The sequence below is a fragment of the Engystomops pustulosus genome, chromosome 9 (genome assembly GCF_040894005.1).
Source record: "Engystomops pustulosus chromosome 9, aEngPut4.maternal, whole genome shotgun sequence".
Taxonomy (NCBI): Eukaryota; Metazoa; Chordata; class Amphibia; order Anura; family Leptodactylidae; genus Engystomops; species Engystomops pustulosus.
In genome coordinates this window covers 2,902,934-2,920,357 of record NC_092419.1, presented here as the reverse complement: position 1 = coordinate 2,920,357, position 17,424 = coordinate 2,902,934, and the positions used below count along the sequence as shown (strand labels likewise).

Sequence of the window (17,424 nt, the reverse complement as noted above, 5' to 3'; positions counted from 1 at the left end):
ACCCCCGGGTGTTGCCTCCTCGTATCCACACTTGCCCCCGTGTAGATGAGGATATAACCCCCGGGTGTTGCCCCCTTGTAGCTGCACCCCCCCGGCCTCAGTCCCCGTTCTGCAGGAGGTTGTAGTACGTTCCTCTCTTCTGTACAAGTTCTTCGTGATTCCCGCGCTCCACCACCCGACCTCCTTCCAGAACCAGAATCTGATGGGCGGCTCTTACAGTCCGGAGCCTGTGAGCGATGACGAGGAGGGAGAGACCCGGAATATTCTGTACTGACTGCTGGATCTGTGGAAAGGATCAAGACATTAACACAAGAAAATGGGGAATATCCCCCCAGCTGCATCCACTCAGTACTGCACCTCATGCTCCGTATCAACATCCAGGCAGCTCGACGCTTCATCCAGGATGAGTAACTTGGGTCTTCGTGCAAGGGCTCGGGCCAGGGCGATGCGTTGCTTCTGCCCAGCACCCAGCTGATCCCCGCTGCCCCCGACATCTAAGGAAATATGGGAATAAGCGTTATATACGTGACAGTCCTACATGAAAGCTATAATAGTATAGACGCCTCTCGCCTGTGTCGTAGCCCTTCTCCAAGCTCCTGATGAAGGTGTCGGCCTTCGCTTGTCTCGCTGCTGTGAACACTTGTTCTTCCTTCGGATCCTGGAGTCCATAACTTATATTCTCTCTCACCGTCCCGGCAAACAAAACCGGATCCTGAGCCACTAGCGCCACCTACAGACCACATTATCACAACTCTCATACAGGCCTCAGCATTGACTCTATGGCTGGTACGTGTAGTGCAGGAATAGACCCACCTTACTGTGCAGGTACTGGTGCTGATAATCCGCTAGTGGCCTCCCATCGAGGAGGATGGCGCCTCCCTGCGCCTCATAGAACCTCTCCAGAAGAGACGCGCAGGTCGTCTTCCCGCCTCCCGAGGGCCCCACAAGAGCCGTCACCTTCCCGGGAGGGAGGCAGAATGACACGTCCTGTGAGGAGACAGAAGACCTATCAATGCGTCTGATAATTGTCATCCGTTATTTATGGAAGTTTTCCAGGGAATGTGGCGGCAAAATCCTGCGCAGAGGATAAACTACAGCGCGGAAATAAGCGTCTGATACACGGACGATTCTATAATCATTACCTATAATAGTTCTCATCGGTCACATCATCTGAGAGAACAGAAGGTAAGAAGTGTGAGCACTGGGGCATCGGGGTCCATAGACGTCTATGGGGGTCGTGACCTAGTGCGGGCGGATCACGGACCCCCACATTACAGGTGTGTGAACCCATATACAATGAATAGAGTGAAAGGTCATAGGTGACTCCTCTACTATTGGTAAGTACAAGGATCGGCAGGTCCTGGCTACTGGTCCAAGACTCCCTGAGCTCCGGAACCTTCTGGATACAACGTTCTGGGTTAACACTTTTCCTATTTCATTCCCCAACCTTAAAGGAATCCTACCACTTGAAGTGCCAGGTGTAAGAAGGAACTACCGAGCACCAGGTGCCGGAGCTTATTTTTGTTAGTGTTTTAAACCGCGGTATTGCGGTTTAAAACACTTTTTAAACTTTATGTCCGAAGCTGGGAGGTACGCGCTCGGCGCTTACCGTGCACGCGGCTACATAGGAAGTGAAGGAGAGCCGCGCGCATGGTAAGCGACGAGCGCGTCCCTCCCTGCGCCGGCTATAAAGTTTAAAAAGTGTTTTAAACCGCGATACCGCGGTTTAAAACACTAACAAAAATAAGCTCCGGCACCAGCTCACCCTGAGCTCACCCTGATCTGGTGCTCGGTATTTCCCTCTTATACCTGCCACTACAAGTGGTAGGTTTCCTTTAATTCTTTTTCCTTTCATTTATTTCTCCCCCCTTCCCTGCACCTTCCCTTCACCACCCCCCCTTCCCTGCACTTTTCCCCCTTGTCCTGCACCTTCCCCCCTTCCCTGCACCTTCCCCCCGTCGCTGCACCTTCCCCCTCCCTGCACCTTCCCCCCTTCCCTGCACCTTCCCCCCTTCCCTGCACCTTCCCCCTTCCCTGCACATTCCGCCCTTCCCTGCACCTTCCCCCCTTCCCTGCACCTTCCCCTCTTCCCTGCACATTCCGCCCTTCCCTGCACCTTCCCCACGTCGCTGCATCTTCCCCCCTTCCCTGCACCTTCCCCCTCCCCTCCACGCACCTTCCCCCTTCCCTACACCTTCCCCCTACCCTCCCCTGCACCTTCCCCCTTCCCTGCACCTTCCCCCTCCCCTCCCTGCACCTTCCCCCCTCCTCATCCATTTGATAGTTGAATCTCTTTTATTTTTCTTGCCTTTTTGTACATTTTCTATATGTAAAAAATTCTATAAATACGGGTAAAACATGTTTAAAAATCCAGGAAATCGCATTGTATGTTTTTGAAATAATTAATTAGCATCTTAGTGCATGAAAAAAATATTTGATACAATAGAACATAATATTTGGCACAGAAACTTTTCTTTGCAGTTACAGAAGTTGTCCCCGGGGGCCCCAGAACGGAGCAATGAGGACACGAGGACGCGTCATTGGTTAGACGGCTCCTCGCTCTTGGCCATGGTGGAGAAATTAGAGGGTGATTGAGTGCGGACAAGAGTCTTTTATAGAAATGATACAGGTAGTGGGTGCAGAGTAGGAGGAGCTACAGCTAATGAGTGTACAGTAGGAGGAGCTACAGCTAATGAGTGTACAGTAGGAGGAGCTACAGCTAATGAGTGTACAGTAGGAGGAGCTACAGATAATGAGTATACAGTGGGTGGAGCTACAGATAATGAGTGTACAGTAGGAGGAGCTACAGATAATGAGTGTACAGTAGGAGGAGCTACAGCTAATGAGTGTACAGTAGGAGGAGCTTCTTAAAGAAATACTAGCAGCACTGAGAGTCTCACTAGTTGGTAGTGGATCAAATACTTATTTCATGCAATAAAATCATCCAGATTTTTCCAGTTAAAGTGATAAAAATTACCGACCTTTCCATTATTTGTGAGTGGGAAAATTAGCAAAATCATCCGAGGATTAAATACTTATCATCCCCACTGTATACATAGTATATGGCCACATGTATGCAGACACGTCTACTAAAGGGAACCTGTCATCCAGACGCAGGATTTTACCTGATGACCTGTTCCCGTTGCCTTGTTAATGTTATTAAAATATTAATGACCCCACTCACTTTTAAAAGTTGATAAAAGTTTACAAACAGCATGGAGTCACAGGGGCGGAGAAAAGTCCACAGCAGCACAAGGTGCCACGCCTCAAACCCCAGACAGGGAACCTCAATAACATACAGGAAAAATGAGCCGGCACAGACCGGTCCATTAGCTCGATGTTTCGGTCGCTCACCACCTTTCTCCAGCCGCTGGTAACTCACAGAAATGTTGCGCATGGAATAAACTCATGACTTTTTGTTTCATCTAATGGACCGGTCTGTGCCGGCTCATTTTTCCTGTATATTATTGTTGATTGGAAGCAGATTGGGATAAAAGGAAATTGGGAATTAGTAATAAAAAGGCCGTTACAGACAGTCCCCGGGTTATGTACAAGGCAGGTTCTTTAGGATTGTTCTTAAGTTGAAATTGTATGTAAGTTGAAACTGTATAGTTTATAATTGTAGCTCCAGGCAATTTTTTTGTCCCAGGGACAGTCGGATTTTCAAAATTTTTTGCTATAATTGGACCAAGGATTATCAATAAAGCTTCATTACAGACACCTTACAGCTGATCATCGCAGCCTGGGACTATAGTAACATCCAGAGAGGTCACCAGAGGTCACAGGAGGCAGAGAGGTCACCCCAGAGGTCGCAGGGGGCAGAGGGGTCCGTCTGTAACTAGGGGTCGTCTGTAAGTCGAGTGTCCTTAATGTGCGTTCCTCATCAGGTTCCCTTTCATTCTGTGATTTCTCAGATAAAGTCGTCACACATGTAAATGTGTCTGTACTAAACCCCTCACTGCAGCTACTTACCTCCAGGGCTGGGCTGAATGGACGAGACGGGTAGGTAAATGTCACGTTCTTAAACTCAAATGTCCCCTGTAAATGATCAGGGCGCAGGGTCCCGGATGCGGAGACTTGTGGCTCCCGATCCAAGTACTCAAACACTTTGCTGGCGGCTCCGGCCGAGTGCGTTATCTCACTGATCTGGTGGATCAATCCCTGGAAAAGAGATGCAGAAAAATCACTTCATGTAGAGAAAGGGCAAAGGGCGGACATTACTCTATGGATTCTCCTCCGCCATCATGTCAGGGGGATTTGCCATGTTGAATATTTGATCCCCGAGAAATTTGTTGGGCAGAGGCTGAGCCCAAGGTCCAGTCTCCGGTTCTGATACATGTGGTTTGGGTGGAGACCGGAGCCCAAGGCCTCCCACCGTAGTTTGATACCACCGTAAAGAGATAATAAAGGAATCCCGTGCTCTACACACAAAGGCCTTCCAGGATCTTTGAAGGTCCAACAGCATCGCCATTACCATAAATAATACGTCACCCAACCATGAAGACCTCAGCACCGGGAATGTCACGCACCCGTCACCCAACCATGAAGACCTCAGCACCGGGAATGTCGTGCACCCGTCACCCAAAAATGAAGACCTCAGCCCCGGGAATGTCGTGCACCCGTCACCCAACAATGAAGACCTCAGCACCGGGAATGTCACGCACCCGTCACCCAACAATGAAGACCTCAGCCCCGGGAATGTCGTGCACCCGTCACCCAACAATGAAGACCTCAGCACCGGGAATGTCGTGCACCCGTCACCCAACAATGAAGACCTCAGCACCGGGAATGTCGTGCACCCGTCACCCAACCATGAAGACCTCAGCACCGGGAATGTCACGCACCCGTCACCCAACAATGAAGACCTCAGCACCGGGAATGTCTCGCACCCGTTACCCAACAATGAAGACCTCAGCACCGGGAATGTCGTGCACCCGTCACCCAACAATGAAGACCTCAGCACCGGGAATGTCGTGCACCCGTCACCCAACAATGAAGACCTCAGCACCGGGAATGTCGTGCACCCGTCACCCAACAATGAAGACCTCAGCACCGGGAATGTCACGCACCCATCACCCAACAATGAAGACCTCAGCCCCGGGAATGTCGTGCACCCGTCACCCAACAATGAAGACCTCAGCACCGGGAATGTCGTGCACCCGTCACCCAACAATGAAGACCTCAGCACCGGGAATGTCGTGCACCCGTCACCCAACCATGAAGACCTCAGCACCGGGAATGTCGTGCACCCGTCACCCAACAATGAAGACCTCAGCACCGGGAATGTCTCGCACCCGTTACCCAACAATGAAGACCTCAGCACCGGGAATGTCGTGCACCCGTCACCCAACAATGAAGACCTCAGCACCGGGAATGTCTCGCACCCGTTACCCAACAATGAAGACCTCAGCACCGGGAATGTCACGCACCCGTCACCCAACAATGAAGACCTCAGCCCCGGGAATGTCGTGCACCCGTCACCCAACAATGAAGACCTCAGCACCGGGAATGTAACGCACCCGTCACCCAACAATGAAGACCTCAGCACCGGGAATGTCGTGCACCCGTCACCCAACAATGAAGACCTCAGCACCGGGAATGTCACGCACCCGTCACCCAACAATGAAGACCTCAGCACCGGGAATGTCACGCACCCGTCACCCAACAATGAAGACCTCAGCACCGGGAATGTCACGCACCCGTCACCCAACAATGAAGACCTCAGCACCGGGAATGTCACGCACCCGTCACCCAACAATGAAGACCTCAGCCCCGGGAATGTCGTGCACCCGTCACCCAACCATGAAGACCTCAGCACCGGGAATGTCGTGCACCCGTCACCCAACAATGAAGACCTCAGCACCGGGAATGTCTCGCACCCGTTACCCAACAATGAAGACCTCAGCACCGGGAATGTCGTGCACCCGTCACCCAACAATGAAGACCTCAGCACCGGGAATGTCTCGCCCCGTTACCCAACAATGAAGACCTCAGTACCGGGAATGTCACGCACCCGTCACCCAACAATGAAGACCTCAGCCCCGGGAATGTCGTGCACCCGTCACCCAACAATGAAGACCTCAGCACCGGGAATGTCACGCACCCGTCACCCAACAATGAAGACCTCAGCACCGGGAATGTCGTGCACCCGTCACCCAACAATGAAGACCTCAGCACCGGGAATGTCACGCACCCGTCACCCAACAATGAAGACCTCAGCACCGGGAATGTCACGCACCCGTCACCCAACAATGAAGACCTCAGCACCGGGAATGTCACGCACCCGTCACCCAACAATGAAGACCTCAGCACCGGGAATGTCACGCACCCGTCACCCAACAATGAAGACCTCAGCCCCGGGAATGTCGTGCACCCGTCACCCAACAATGAAGACCTCAGCACCGGGAATGTCGTGCACCCGTCACCCAACAATGAAGACCTCAGCACCGGGAATGTCGTGCACCCGTCACCCAACAATGAAGACCTCAGCACCGGGAATGTCGTGCACCCGTCACCCAACAATGAAGACCTCAGCCCCGGGAATGTCGTGCACCCGTCACCCAACAATGAAGACCTCAGCACCGGGAATGTCGTGCACCCGTCACCCAACAATGAAGACCTCAGCCCCGAGAATGTCGTGCACCCGTCACCCAACAATGAAGACCTCAGCACCGGGAATGTCACGCACCCGTCACCCAACAATGAAGACCTCAGCACCGGGAATGTCACGCACCCGTCACCCAACAATGAAGACCTCAGCCCCGGGAATGTCGTGCACCCGTCACCCAACAATGAAGACCTCAGCCCCGGGAATGTCGTGCACCCGTCACCCAACAATGAAGACCTCAGCCCCGGGAATGTCACGCACCCGTCACCCAACAATGAAGACCTCAGCACCGGGAATGTCGTGCACCCGTAACCCAACAATGAAGACCTCAGCACCGGGAATGTCGTGCACCCGTCACCCAACAATGAAGACCTCAGCACCGGGAATGTCACGCACCCGTCACCCAACAATGAAGACCTCAGCACCGGGAATGTCGTGCACCCGTCACCCAACAATGAAGACCTCAGCCCCGGGAATGTCGTGCACCCGTCACCCAACAATGAAGACCTCAGCACCGGGAATGTCGTGCACCCGTCACCCAACAATGAAGACCTCAGCACCGGGAATGTCGTGCACCCGTCACCCAACCATGAAGACCTCAGCACCGGGAATGTCGTGCACCCGTCACCCAACCATGAAGACCTCAGCACCGGGAATGTCGTGCACCCGTCACCCAACAATGAAGACCTCAGCACCGGGAATGTCGTGCACCCGTCACCCAACAATGAAGACCTCAGCACCGGGAATGTCACGCACCCGTCACCCAACAATGAAGACCTCAGCACCGGGAATGTCGCGCACCCGTCACCCAACAATGAAGACCTCAGCCCCGGGAATGTCGCGCACCCGTCACCCAACAATGAAGACCTCAGCACCGGGAATGTCGTGCACCCGTCACCCAACAATGAAGACCTCAGCACCGGGAATGTCGTGCACCCGTCACCCAACAATGAAGACCTCAGCACCGGGAATGTCGTGCACCCGTCACCCAACAATGAAGACCTCAGCCCCGGGAATGTTGTGCACCCGTCACCCAACAATGAAGACCTCAGCCCCGGGAATGTCACGCACCCGTCCCCCAACAATGAAGACCTCAGCCCCGGGAATGTCGTGCACCCGTCACCCAACAATGAAGACCTCAGCACCGGGAATGTCGTGCACCCGTCACCCAACAATGAAGACCTCAGCCCCGGGAATGTTGTGCACCCGTCACCCAACAATGAAGACCTCAGCCCCGGGAATGTCGTGCACCCGTCACCCAATAATGAAGACCTCAGCCCCGGGAATGTCGTGCACCCGTCACCCAACAATGAAGACCTCAGCCCCGGGAATGTCGTGCACCCGTCACCCAACAAAGAATGAAATTACGAAATCTAACAGTAACGTTCCTCCCCTGCGGTGGATACTCTGTCACTTACCATCAAGCTGTCTCCCGACTCCATCTGGTAGAGGATGAAGGACACCATCTCCCCGGTGCTGATGTCTCCTCTCCGGATCAATGTGTGGCCAAAAACCAACATGAGGACCTGACCGAGGAGAGTAATGACCTGAAGGAGAAGGAGACGCGTCATCTTCATCCACTGACATAAACATGTTCCTCTCTGCCCCCATGATAAGGCCATCAGTACCTACCCTCACTGCCAGTAGGTACACGGCTCTGACCATGTCCCTACTGCTCTGTAGTTCATGTGTTCTCCGCAGAGCCGCGTCGTATCTCTTCACCTCCTCATCTTCAGCTGCGAAGCTCTGCACAATCCTCACGGACTCCACGATTTCCTTGGCGATGTCACTGGTGAGAGCGATGGAGTCCTGCACCTTCCTCACCAGGTCCTGGAAGGGTCACAGTAGTCACAGTTATTATGTATATAATGCACAGGAGGATTATATATTACAGCTCGTCCTCCAGGGATCGTCCACTTATTAATATTGTTTATCTAATGAAAAGTTCTACAATTTTCTACAATGTCACACAGGTGCACGGCTCATAAAGAGCATAAAGACATAAAGAGCCGTGCACCTGTGTGACATCACATGACCAGGAATATAACGAGCCGTGCACCTGTGTGACATCACATAACCAGGGATATAACGAGCCGTGCATCTGTGTGACATCACATGACCAGGGATATAACGAGCTGTGCATCTGTGTGACATCACATGACCAGGGATATAACGAGCCGTGCACCTGTGTGACATCACATGACCAGGGATATAACGAGCCGTGCACCTGTGTGACATCACATGACCAGGGATATAACGAGCCGTGCACCTGTGTGACATCACATGACCAGGAATATAACAAGCTGTGCATCTGTGTGACATCACATGACCAGGGATATAACGAGCCGTGCACCTGTGTGACCTCACATGACCAGGGATATAACGAGCCGTGCACCTGTGTGACATCACATGACCAGGGATATGACTAGCCGTGCACCTGTGTGACATCACCTGACCAGGGATATAACGAGCCGTGCACCTGTGTGACATCACATGGCCAGAGATATAACGAGCCGTGCACCTGTGTGACATCACATGACCAGGGATATATACGAGCCGTGCACCTGTGTGACATCACATGGCCAGAGATATAACGAGCCGTGCACCTGTGTGACATCACATGATCAGGGATATAACGAGCCGTGCACCTGTGTGACATCACATGGCCAGGGATATAACGAGCCGTGCACCTGTGTGACATCACATGACCAGGGATATAACGAGGTCATGTATACATATACAATGTGATGGCAGACCTACCTTGTGGTACTTATTGTACAGGCTTTGCACCAGTGATATAAGAGGGAGGGTGACGCAGGTGAGGAGCGTGAGACGCCCCGATATAGAGATCATGAACACGTAATGGCCGATACACGTCACCAGCAGTCGCAGGGCGATGTTCACATTGCCAGGGATGCTGCGGCTGACCAGGGGCGCGTCTTGTGACAGACGAGAGAGAATGTCGCCTGCAGGAGATACATAATAGATACATAATAGCCACATCTTATAATGTACACAACAAACTCAAGTTTTCCTCTTTAACTTAACTGGACATGAAATGAGAGGCGGCACCTGCCCCCGGCCGGGGCAATAGAATGATTCTATACCACCTATATTATGTGGGACCTGTGATATGACATCATATATGTGCTATATAGAAATGATAGAGACAATCCATGTGTTATATAGAGATGATAGAGACACTGCCTGTCTTATATAGAGATGATAGAGACAATCCATGTGTTATAAAGAGATGATAGAGACAATACCTGTCTTATATAGAGATGATAGAGACAATACCTGTCTTATACAGAGATGATAGAGACATTACCTGTCTTATATAGAGATGATAGAGACAATACCTGTCTTATATAGAGATGATAGAGACAATCCATGTGTTATATAAAGATGATAGAGACAATACCCGTCTCATATAGAGGTGATAGAGACAATACCTGTCTTATACAGAGATGATAGAGACATTGCCTGTCTTATATAGAGATGATAGAGACAATACCTGTCTTATACAGAGATGATAGAGACATTGCCTGTCTTATATAGAGATGATAGAGACAATACCCGTCTCATATAGAGGTGATAGAGACAATACCTGTCTTATACAGAGATGATAGAGACATTGCCTGTCTTATATAGAGATGATAGAGACAATACCTGTCTTATATAGAGATGATAGAGATGATACCTGTCTTATATAGAGATGATAGAGACATTACATGTCTTATATAGAGATGATAGAGATGATTACCTGTCTTAGTTGATTCAAAAAATGCAATCTCCTGCTTCACAAGGGCCTTAAAGAGAAATATCCGTAACCGCCGGGTGAGACGAGAAAGTGAGAACATGAAGAATCCTCCTCGGCAGCCGGCGGAGACAGAGCTGGAGACAAAGGCACAAGAATCAGCAGGAAACACATGACACGTCATACAGAGCGATAGCGGAAGGCACCGCGCTTCTCAGTTACAACATTCAGGGCTTGTGGTAAAGGTAAAGAAAGTCCCTCCCTCTCCGGATTCTCTGTGTCCTGAGATTATCGTAACATCAGAGCAGAGTCATGTCGTATCCAATCTTCTTCTACATCCCACATGAGGCCTGTGGAGTCTGACACGTGGCTCTTACCAGTAACAATCCTCCTGGTCATTACATCAGACCCTCACACCTGCTGATACTAACAAACGGCCAAAACTTCTCCTGTCAATGAAGTGGTCACACTTGGTGATGATTAATCAGTGATAGGAATTCTACCAGCAGCACTTGGGTGCTACACACCGCAGCCCAGTGTAATTACTGGGGTGCTCTTACATTTTAGCCAAAATCACTGGAATTTGTATGAAAATCTGAGATATATCTGATCTCAGGTCCCAGAATTTTTTTCAATTTCTTTGATGTGTAAAACCATAAAACACCGGGGGTCAAACTGCACAATGCGGATCAGTCCCCCGGAGAGCGTCCAGGGTTTCCTGATATGTTCGGGTGATAATCACCGATCCACAATCAATGACTTGGATGGAAATGTTGCGCAGTTCTGTACTTACCTTGTTACGGAGAAGACGGCCATGAAGAATATCGCCGCCAGGAACTCAGACTCCCTGTAACGGTCAGACAGGATATCGATGACGCGCCCCATGTAATAAGGAATCGACATTTCAACTAAAGGCAAAAAAATAAGAAAAACAATCAGAGGTGAAAAATGCCACATAACAGCAGCAAAAAACAAAAAAACACCAAAAAATAATGTGATGGAGGCCGCGGCTCCAGGGAGATGGAGGTGAAAAGGCGAAATATGGTCAAAACCCAATAAATCTGCAGCATAAACCTACGTGTCAGCGCCAGAGTCAGGAAGGCGAAGGCCAGGCCCAGCGGCAGCCAATCATCTGCAGAATATTTTATCAGCCTAATAAAGTTTTTCTTGTCCTGTTTATTCCTTTCTCCGTTTTCCGCAGAAATCAGTTTTGGTGAAATAACAATCGAGGCCAAATCCCAAATCAGACAGGACAGCGATGGCGCCAGGAGGAGGAGTGCGGAGGGGAGGAGCTCACAAGGGAGTTCTGGAGGCTGAGAGGTGAGAGCGAACCTCAGGCTCTGGTGCAGAGGAGGCGCGAGGCACAGGGTGAGGACGTACAGCCAATCAGAAGGGATCCACTTAGGACGCGGCAGCTTATTGGCTGCCAGGAGGAGCAGCGGAGCTTTACTGAGGGAAACCAGCAACACAGATCCCAGGAAATACACCGGATAACGGGCGCAGAGGACACCGGATATTATCCAACTTAGAGACGAATCCAGGAAGAAGATGAGGAGCGGGAAACATAACGGAGCCATTTCCCACATCACTGACTTATCCTGAAAAACAAAATAGACATCGATGAATAGTGAGCAGACAATAATGGGGCTCATTTACTAAGGGTGCACGGACCGCGATTCCGCTGGGTTTTCCCAAATATTTCCGTTTTGTGCCGAATTGCCCCGGTATTTTGGCGCATGCGATCGGTTTGTGGCGCATCGGCGCCAGCTTGCACGCAACAGAAATCAGGGGGTGTGGCCGTTGGACAACCCGGCGGATTCGGAAAAACTGCGGAATTTAAAAAACGAAATGACGAAATGTGTCGCAAGATCAGCACTCACATGCACCGGGACAAAGAAGGTGAACTCCGGCGGACATCGGCGCAGAAGCGACGGATGTAGGAACTCGGGCGCACGATGTTAGTGAATCGCGCCGGACCCGAATCCGCACCGGACCTGTCGCACCGCGGGATCGCGACAGGACCGGGTAAGTACATCTGCCCCATTGTGTGATAATCAGTGATCGGGGCACAGAAACGTCTGCGGAGGGAGGTCCGACATCAACAACAAAGAGTCCGATAGACCCCTGTAATGTGTCAGGGGGGTGGGACCAAAGCTTTGGGACCGCAGAGAACCTTCTCTACATCAAAGTCCCATGAAAAATGGCGCAGGAATATTCAACTCCTCCTGCAAAAAACAAGCTCTGAAAACATAAAATGTTGGTCCCTAAGGGGTTAATCAGTACAACAAAATCCTTCAAGGGTTTCCCCAGACGAGGCTCTGACGTGTTTTCGGTGAAGCTTTACAGAACATAAAGTGAGATATAAAGTCACTGAGAACCAGATCAGGCCCCGGGCGGAGGTAAATCCCTGGATATTTGCCCTATGACCCTCTCCAGTTACAGATCTCCTGCCCTCGGCCGGGGCGGTGCGTTACTGTAGGGAGCCGCCATCTTAGATGACTAACAATATCCTCGCTATAAAATGGTGCGCGGCTGAGAGAATGAAAGTAATAGAAGCGATGGAGCCGGCACAAGGATCTGACACTGAACACGGAACAAGTCATACAGGAAGCTTGTGGCTGAATTATCTGAAAGGAAAGGATGGAAACTGAATGAAATATTCCAGGTACAGGCCGTCCCCGAGTTACTTACAAGATGGGTCCATAGGTTTATTTTTAAGTTGAATTTGTATGTAAGTTGAAAACTGTATATTTTATCATTGTAGATCCAGACAAAAATTTTTTGGCCCAGTGACAATTGGAGTTTCAAAATTTTTTGCTGTAATTGGACCAAGGATTATCCATAAAGCTTCATTACAGACACCTTACAGCTGATCATTGCAGTCTGGGACTATAGTAACATCCAGAGAGGTCACCAGAGGTCACAGAGGTCTATAACTAGGGGTCGTCTGTAAGTCGGGTGTCCTTAAGTAGGGGACCGTCTGTAATGTCATACTCCAAACTCCTAGAACATATCTGAGGCTTCCAGAAAGATCGGCAAATCTCACGGGACCCTCTGAAACCCCCCACCATTGTGTGTCATGGCCTGGGCTGTCCATTATTATAGTACTATACTTCTATCCCTTTATATAGTATTTCAGACTGACGACCTATCCGAAGATTGTGGAGGTCTAACCCTGACCCTCGTGGCGTATCCAGTGACCGGGATATCCGCTACTTGTTCCCATCAGGTCATCTCATTCCTGTTTATCACCTAATAACGTGGTCGTGGCTTCTATAAGGACGTGAATAAGCGGCACCCGCACACGGGGGAGATCACCTCTTACCAGGACCCCACCCGCTGCAGCACCTAAATGACATGCAGGTCACAGGGTGCGGCATGTGCTCCGGGACACCCGGGGGCCTAATGAAGGCAGGGAGTCAGTAATTATACAAGAATAATGCCGCTATAAAAGTGATCAAATAAAAAACTAATAAATAAAGGAATAAAAGGAAAAAATAAGCCAAATGAAGAGAAAAAAAAATAATACATTTTAAAGGAAATCTACCACCAGGATGAAGGATTGTAAACCAAGCACACTTACAGGCTGGTGTGCGCCCCCTCTGCCAGGATCTGCTCTCCACTCAGCTTTTTATGCCCTGGTTTTTTTTTAAAAAAAGGCTTCAAAAATTATGCAAATGAGTCTGTGGGGCTCCAGGCTCCATAGGTGTAGCCCCTCTGGTTCATTTGCATAATTCTATCACATGAAGCAGAAAGTTTGTGGGTGGAATAACGTAATGAAGCTCTGGGGCAGGATTATAAGAGCCCCCAGACTCCGGGATTATTACACGACGGGGTCAGAGATACGTTTATTGCACAATTATTTAGGGGATGGTTTCGGGTCCAGTTGTTCTGTTCTGGATCCGGTGCAGATGGAAATCCCCAGATAAAATATCCCAGTGTTCTGGGAAAGAAGAACAGAAAGTAAAGTGCAAGGAAAACAAAACTCCCAGACTGCAAGGGGATTCCCAGAGACCTGACAGCTGGGGGGGGGGGGGGGGGTGATAGAAAGCTACTTACCTGCTGGGGGGGGGGGGTGATAGAAAGCTACTTACCTGCTGGGGGGAGGGGTAATAGAAAGCTACTTACCTGCTGGGGGGAGGGGTAATAGAAAGCTACTTACCTGCTGGGGGGAGGGGTAATAGAAAGCTACTTACCTGCTGGGGGGAGGGGTAATAGAAAGCTACTTACCTGCTGGGGGGAGGGGTAATAGAAAGCTACTTACCTGCTGGGGGGAGGGGTAATAGCTACTTACCTGCTGGGGGGGGGGCGGGGTGTCATGGGAGCCGCTTCAGCCAATCAGTGACCTCCTCAGACATCGGGCGTCTCTTCACCATTGCGGTCACTTCCTGTGTTGTCTCACAGCCGGAGGAGGTCACTTATTGGCTGAAGTGGTTCTGTCAGGACCAATCCTCAGGTCCCCTGAACTTTGGGATCAGCGCTGAGAACCCGTTCCCTTTCCAATCCCTTTTTCCAAGATCCGGAAACATTTGGTCAGAAGGAAAATAACAAGGATTTATGTAGTGTTTCCCCCACTGCTCAGGCTTGGGTGGTCTCGAGTGGTCTTCCCCCACTGCTCAGGCTTGGGTGGTCTCGGGTGGTCTTCCCCCTGCTGCTAAGGCTTGGGTGGTCTCGGGTGGTCTTCCCCCACTGCTCAGGCTTGGGTGGTCTCGGGTGGTCTTCCCCCACTGCTCAGGCTTGAGTGGTCTCGGGTGGTCTTCCCCCACTGCTCCGGCTTGGGTGGTCTCGGGTGGTCTTCCCCCACTACTCAGGCTTGGGTGGTCTCGGGTGGTCTTCCCCCACTGCTCAGGCTTGGGTGGTCTCGGGTGGTCTTCCCCCACTACTCAGGCTTGGGTGGTCTCGGGTGGTCTTCCCCCACTGCTCAGGCTTGGGTGGTCTCGGGTGGTCTTCCCCCACTGCTCAGGCTTGGGTGGTCTCGGGTGGTCTTCCCCCTGCTGCTAAGGCTTGGGTGGTCTCGGGTGGTCTTCCCCCTGCTGCTCAGGCTTGGGTGGTCTCGGATGGTCTTCCCCCACTGCTCAGGCTTGGGTGGTCTCGGGTGGTCTTCCCCCACTGCTCAGGCTTGGGTGGTCTCGGGTGGTCTTCCCCCACTGCTCAGGCTTGGGTGGTCTCAGGTGGTCTTCCCCCACTGCTCAGGATTGGGTGGTCTCGGGTGGTCTTCCCCCACTGCTCAGGCTTGGGTGGTCTCGGGTGGTCTTCCCCCTGCTGCTAAGGCTTGGGTGGTCTCGGGTGGTCTTCCCCCTGCTGCTCAGGCTTGGGTGGTCTCGGATGGTCTTCCCCCACTGCTCAGGCTTGGGTGGTCTCGGGTGGTCTTCCCCCACTGCTCAGGCTTGGGTGGTCTCGGGTGGTCTTCCCCCACTGCTCAGGCTTGGGTGGTCTCAGGTGGTCTTCCCCCTGATGCTAAGGCTTGGTTGGTCTCAGGTGGTCTTCCCCCTGATGCTAAGGCTTGGGTGGTATCGGGTGGTCTTCCCCCACTGCTCAGGCTTGGGTGGTCTCGGGTGGTCTTCCCCCACTGCTCAGGCTTGGGTGGTCTTCCCCCACTGCTCAGGCTTGGGTGGTCTCGGGTGGTCTTCCCCCTGCTGCTAAGGCTTGGGTGGTCTCGGGTGGTCTTCCCCCTGCTGCTCAGGCTTGGGTGGTCTCGGATGGTCTTCCCCCACTGCTCAGGCTTGGGTGGTCTCGGGTGGTCTTCCCCCACTGCTCAGGCTTGGGTGGTCTCGGGTGGTCTTCCCCCACTGCTCAGGCTTGGGTGGTCTCAGGTGGTCTTCCCCCACTGCTCAGGATTGGGTGGTCTCGGGTGGTCTTCCCCCACTGCTCAGGCTTGGGTGGTCTCGGGTGGTCTTCCCCCTGCTGCTAAGGCTTGGGTGGTCTCGGGTGGTCTTCCCCCTGCTGCTCAGGCTTGGGTGGTCTCGGATGGTCTTCCCCCACTGCTCAGGCTTGGGTGGTCTCGGGTGGTCTTCCCCCACTGCTCAGGCTTGGGTGGTCTCGGGTGGTCTTCCCCCACTGCTCAGGCTTGGGTGGTCTCAGGTGGTCTTCCCCCTGATGCTAAGGCTTGGTTGGTCTCAGGTGGTCTTCCCCCTGATGCTAAGGCTTGGGTGGTATCGGGTGGTCTTCCCCCACTGCTCAGGCTTGGGTGGTCTCGGGTGGTCTTCCCCCACTGCTCAGGCTTGGGTGGTCTTCCCCCACTGCTCAGGCTTGGGTGGTCTTCCCCCTGCTGCTGAGGCTTGGGTGGTCTCGGGTGGTCTTCCCCCTGCTGCTAAGGCTTGGGTGGTCTTCCCCCACTGCTCAGGCTTGGGTGGTCTCGGGTGGTGTTCCACCACTGCTCAGGCTTGGGTGGTCTCGGGTGCTCTTCCCCTACTGCTCAGGCTTGGGTGGTCTCGGGTGGTCTTCCCCCTGCTGCTGAGGCTTGGGTGGTCTCGGGTGGTCTTCCCCCTGCTGCTAGGGCTTGGGTGGTCTCTGTGGTCTTCCTGGTCTTGGGTGCTTCTCCTGGTGCCGTATACCCACATGACCCCTGCAGCCAATCAGCGGCCTCAACAATAATTCACAACGTGGGGATTTTTCAAACCATAAAGTTTTTGAAATTTGTCAACTAAAATCATAACAGGAAGAGATGTTTTTGTGGGATGGGCTAAATTTTTTAGGTAAAACTATTTGGGGGTATAAGGTATTGTTTAGCCTCTGTTAAGATACTTTGGGAACTACAGGCAGTCCCCAACTTAAAGACACCCAACTTACAGACAAGTCCTAGTTACAAATGGACCACTATGCCCCCTGTGACCTCTGGTGACCCCTGTGACCTTTGGTGACCTCTCCGCCCCTGTGACCTCTGGTGACCTCTCCGCCCCTGTGACCTCTGGGGAAGCTTGCTGGACTTTGCTCCCAGGTGTCTGTAGCTTTATTCATGATCCTTGTTCCATTAACAGCCCAAATTTTTGAAAAGCGCTCGTCACAGGGACCAAAAAATGACTCGTCTGCAGTTACCGACAAAATACAGGAAATGTTC

At 51.9% G+C, this 17,424-nt stretch overlaps 1 protein-coding gene across 1 annotated transcript; it reads right to left on the bottom strand.

Annotated features, from left to right (window-relative positions):
* On the bottom strand, nucleotides 1-12,082 carry TAP2 (transporter 2, ATP binding cassette subfamily B member). Its single transcript, XM_072124820.1, has 11 exons — nucleotides 11,446-12,082; nucleotides 11,161-11,275; nucleotides 10,374-10,504; nucleotides 9,368-9,573; nucleotides 8,240-8,437; nucleotides 8,026-8,154; nucleotides 3,973-4,161; nucleotides 814-987; nucleotides 571-730; nucleotides 358-494; nucleotides 1-283 (listed from the first exon to the last, which is right to left on the bottom strand). Exons 1-11 carry the CDS (start codon nucleotides 12,017-12,019, stop codon nucleotides 98-100), a joined length of 2,199 nt encoding a protein of 732 aa, XP_071980921.1. The 5' UTR covers nucleotides 12,020-12,082; the 3' UTR covers nucleotides 1-97.
* Between the last annotated feature and the right edge of the window lie 5,342 nt (nucleotides 12,083-17,424).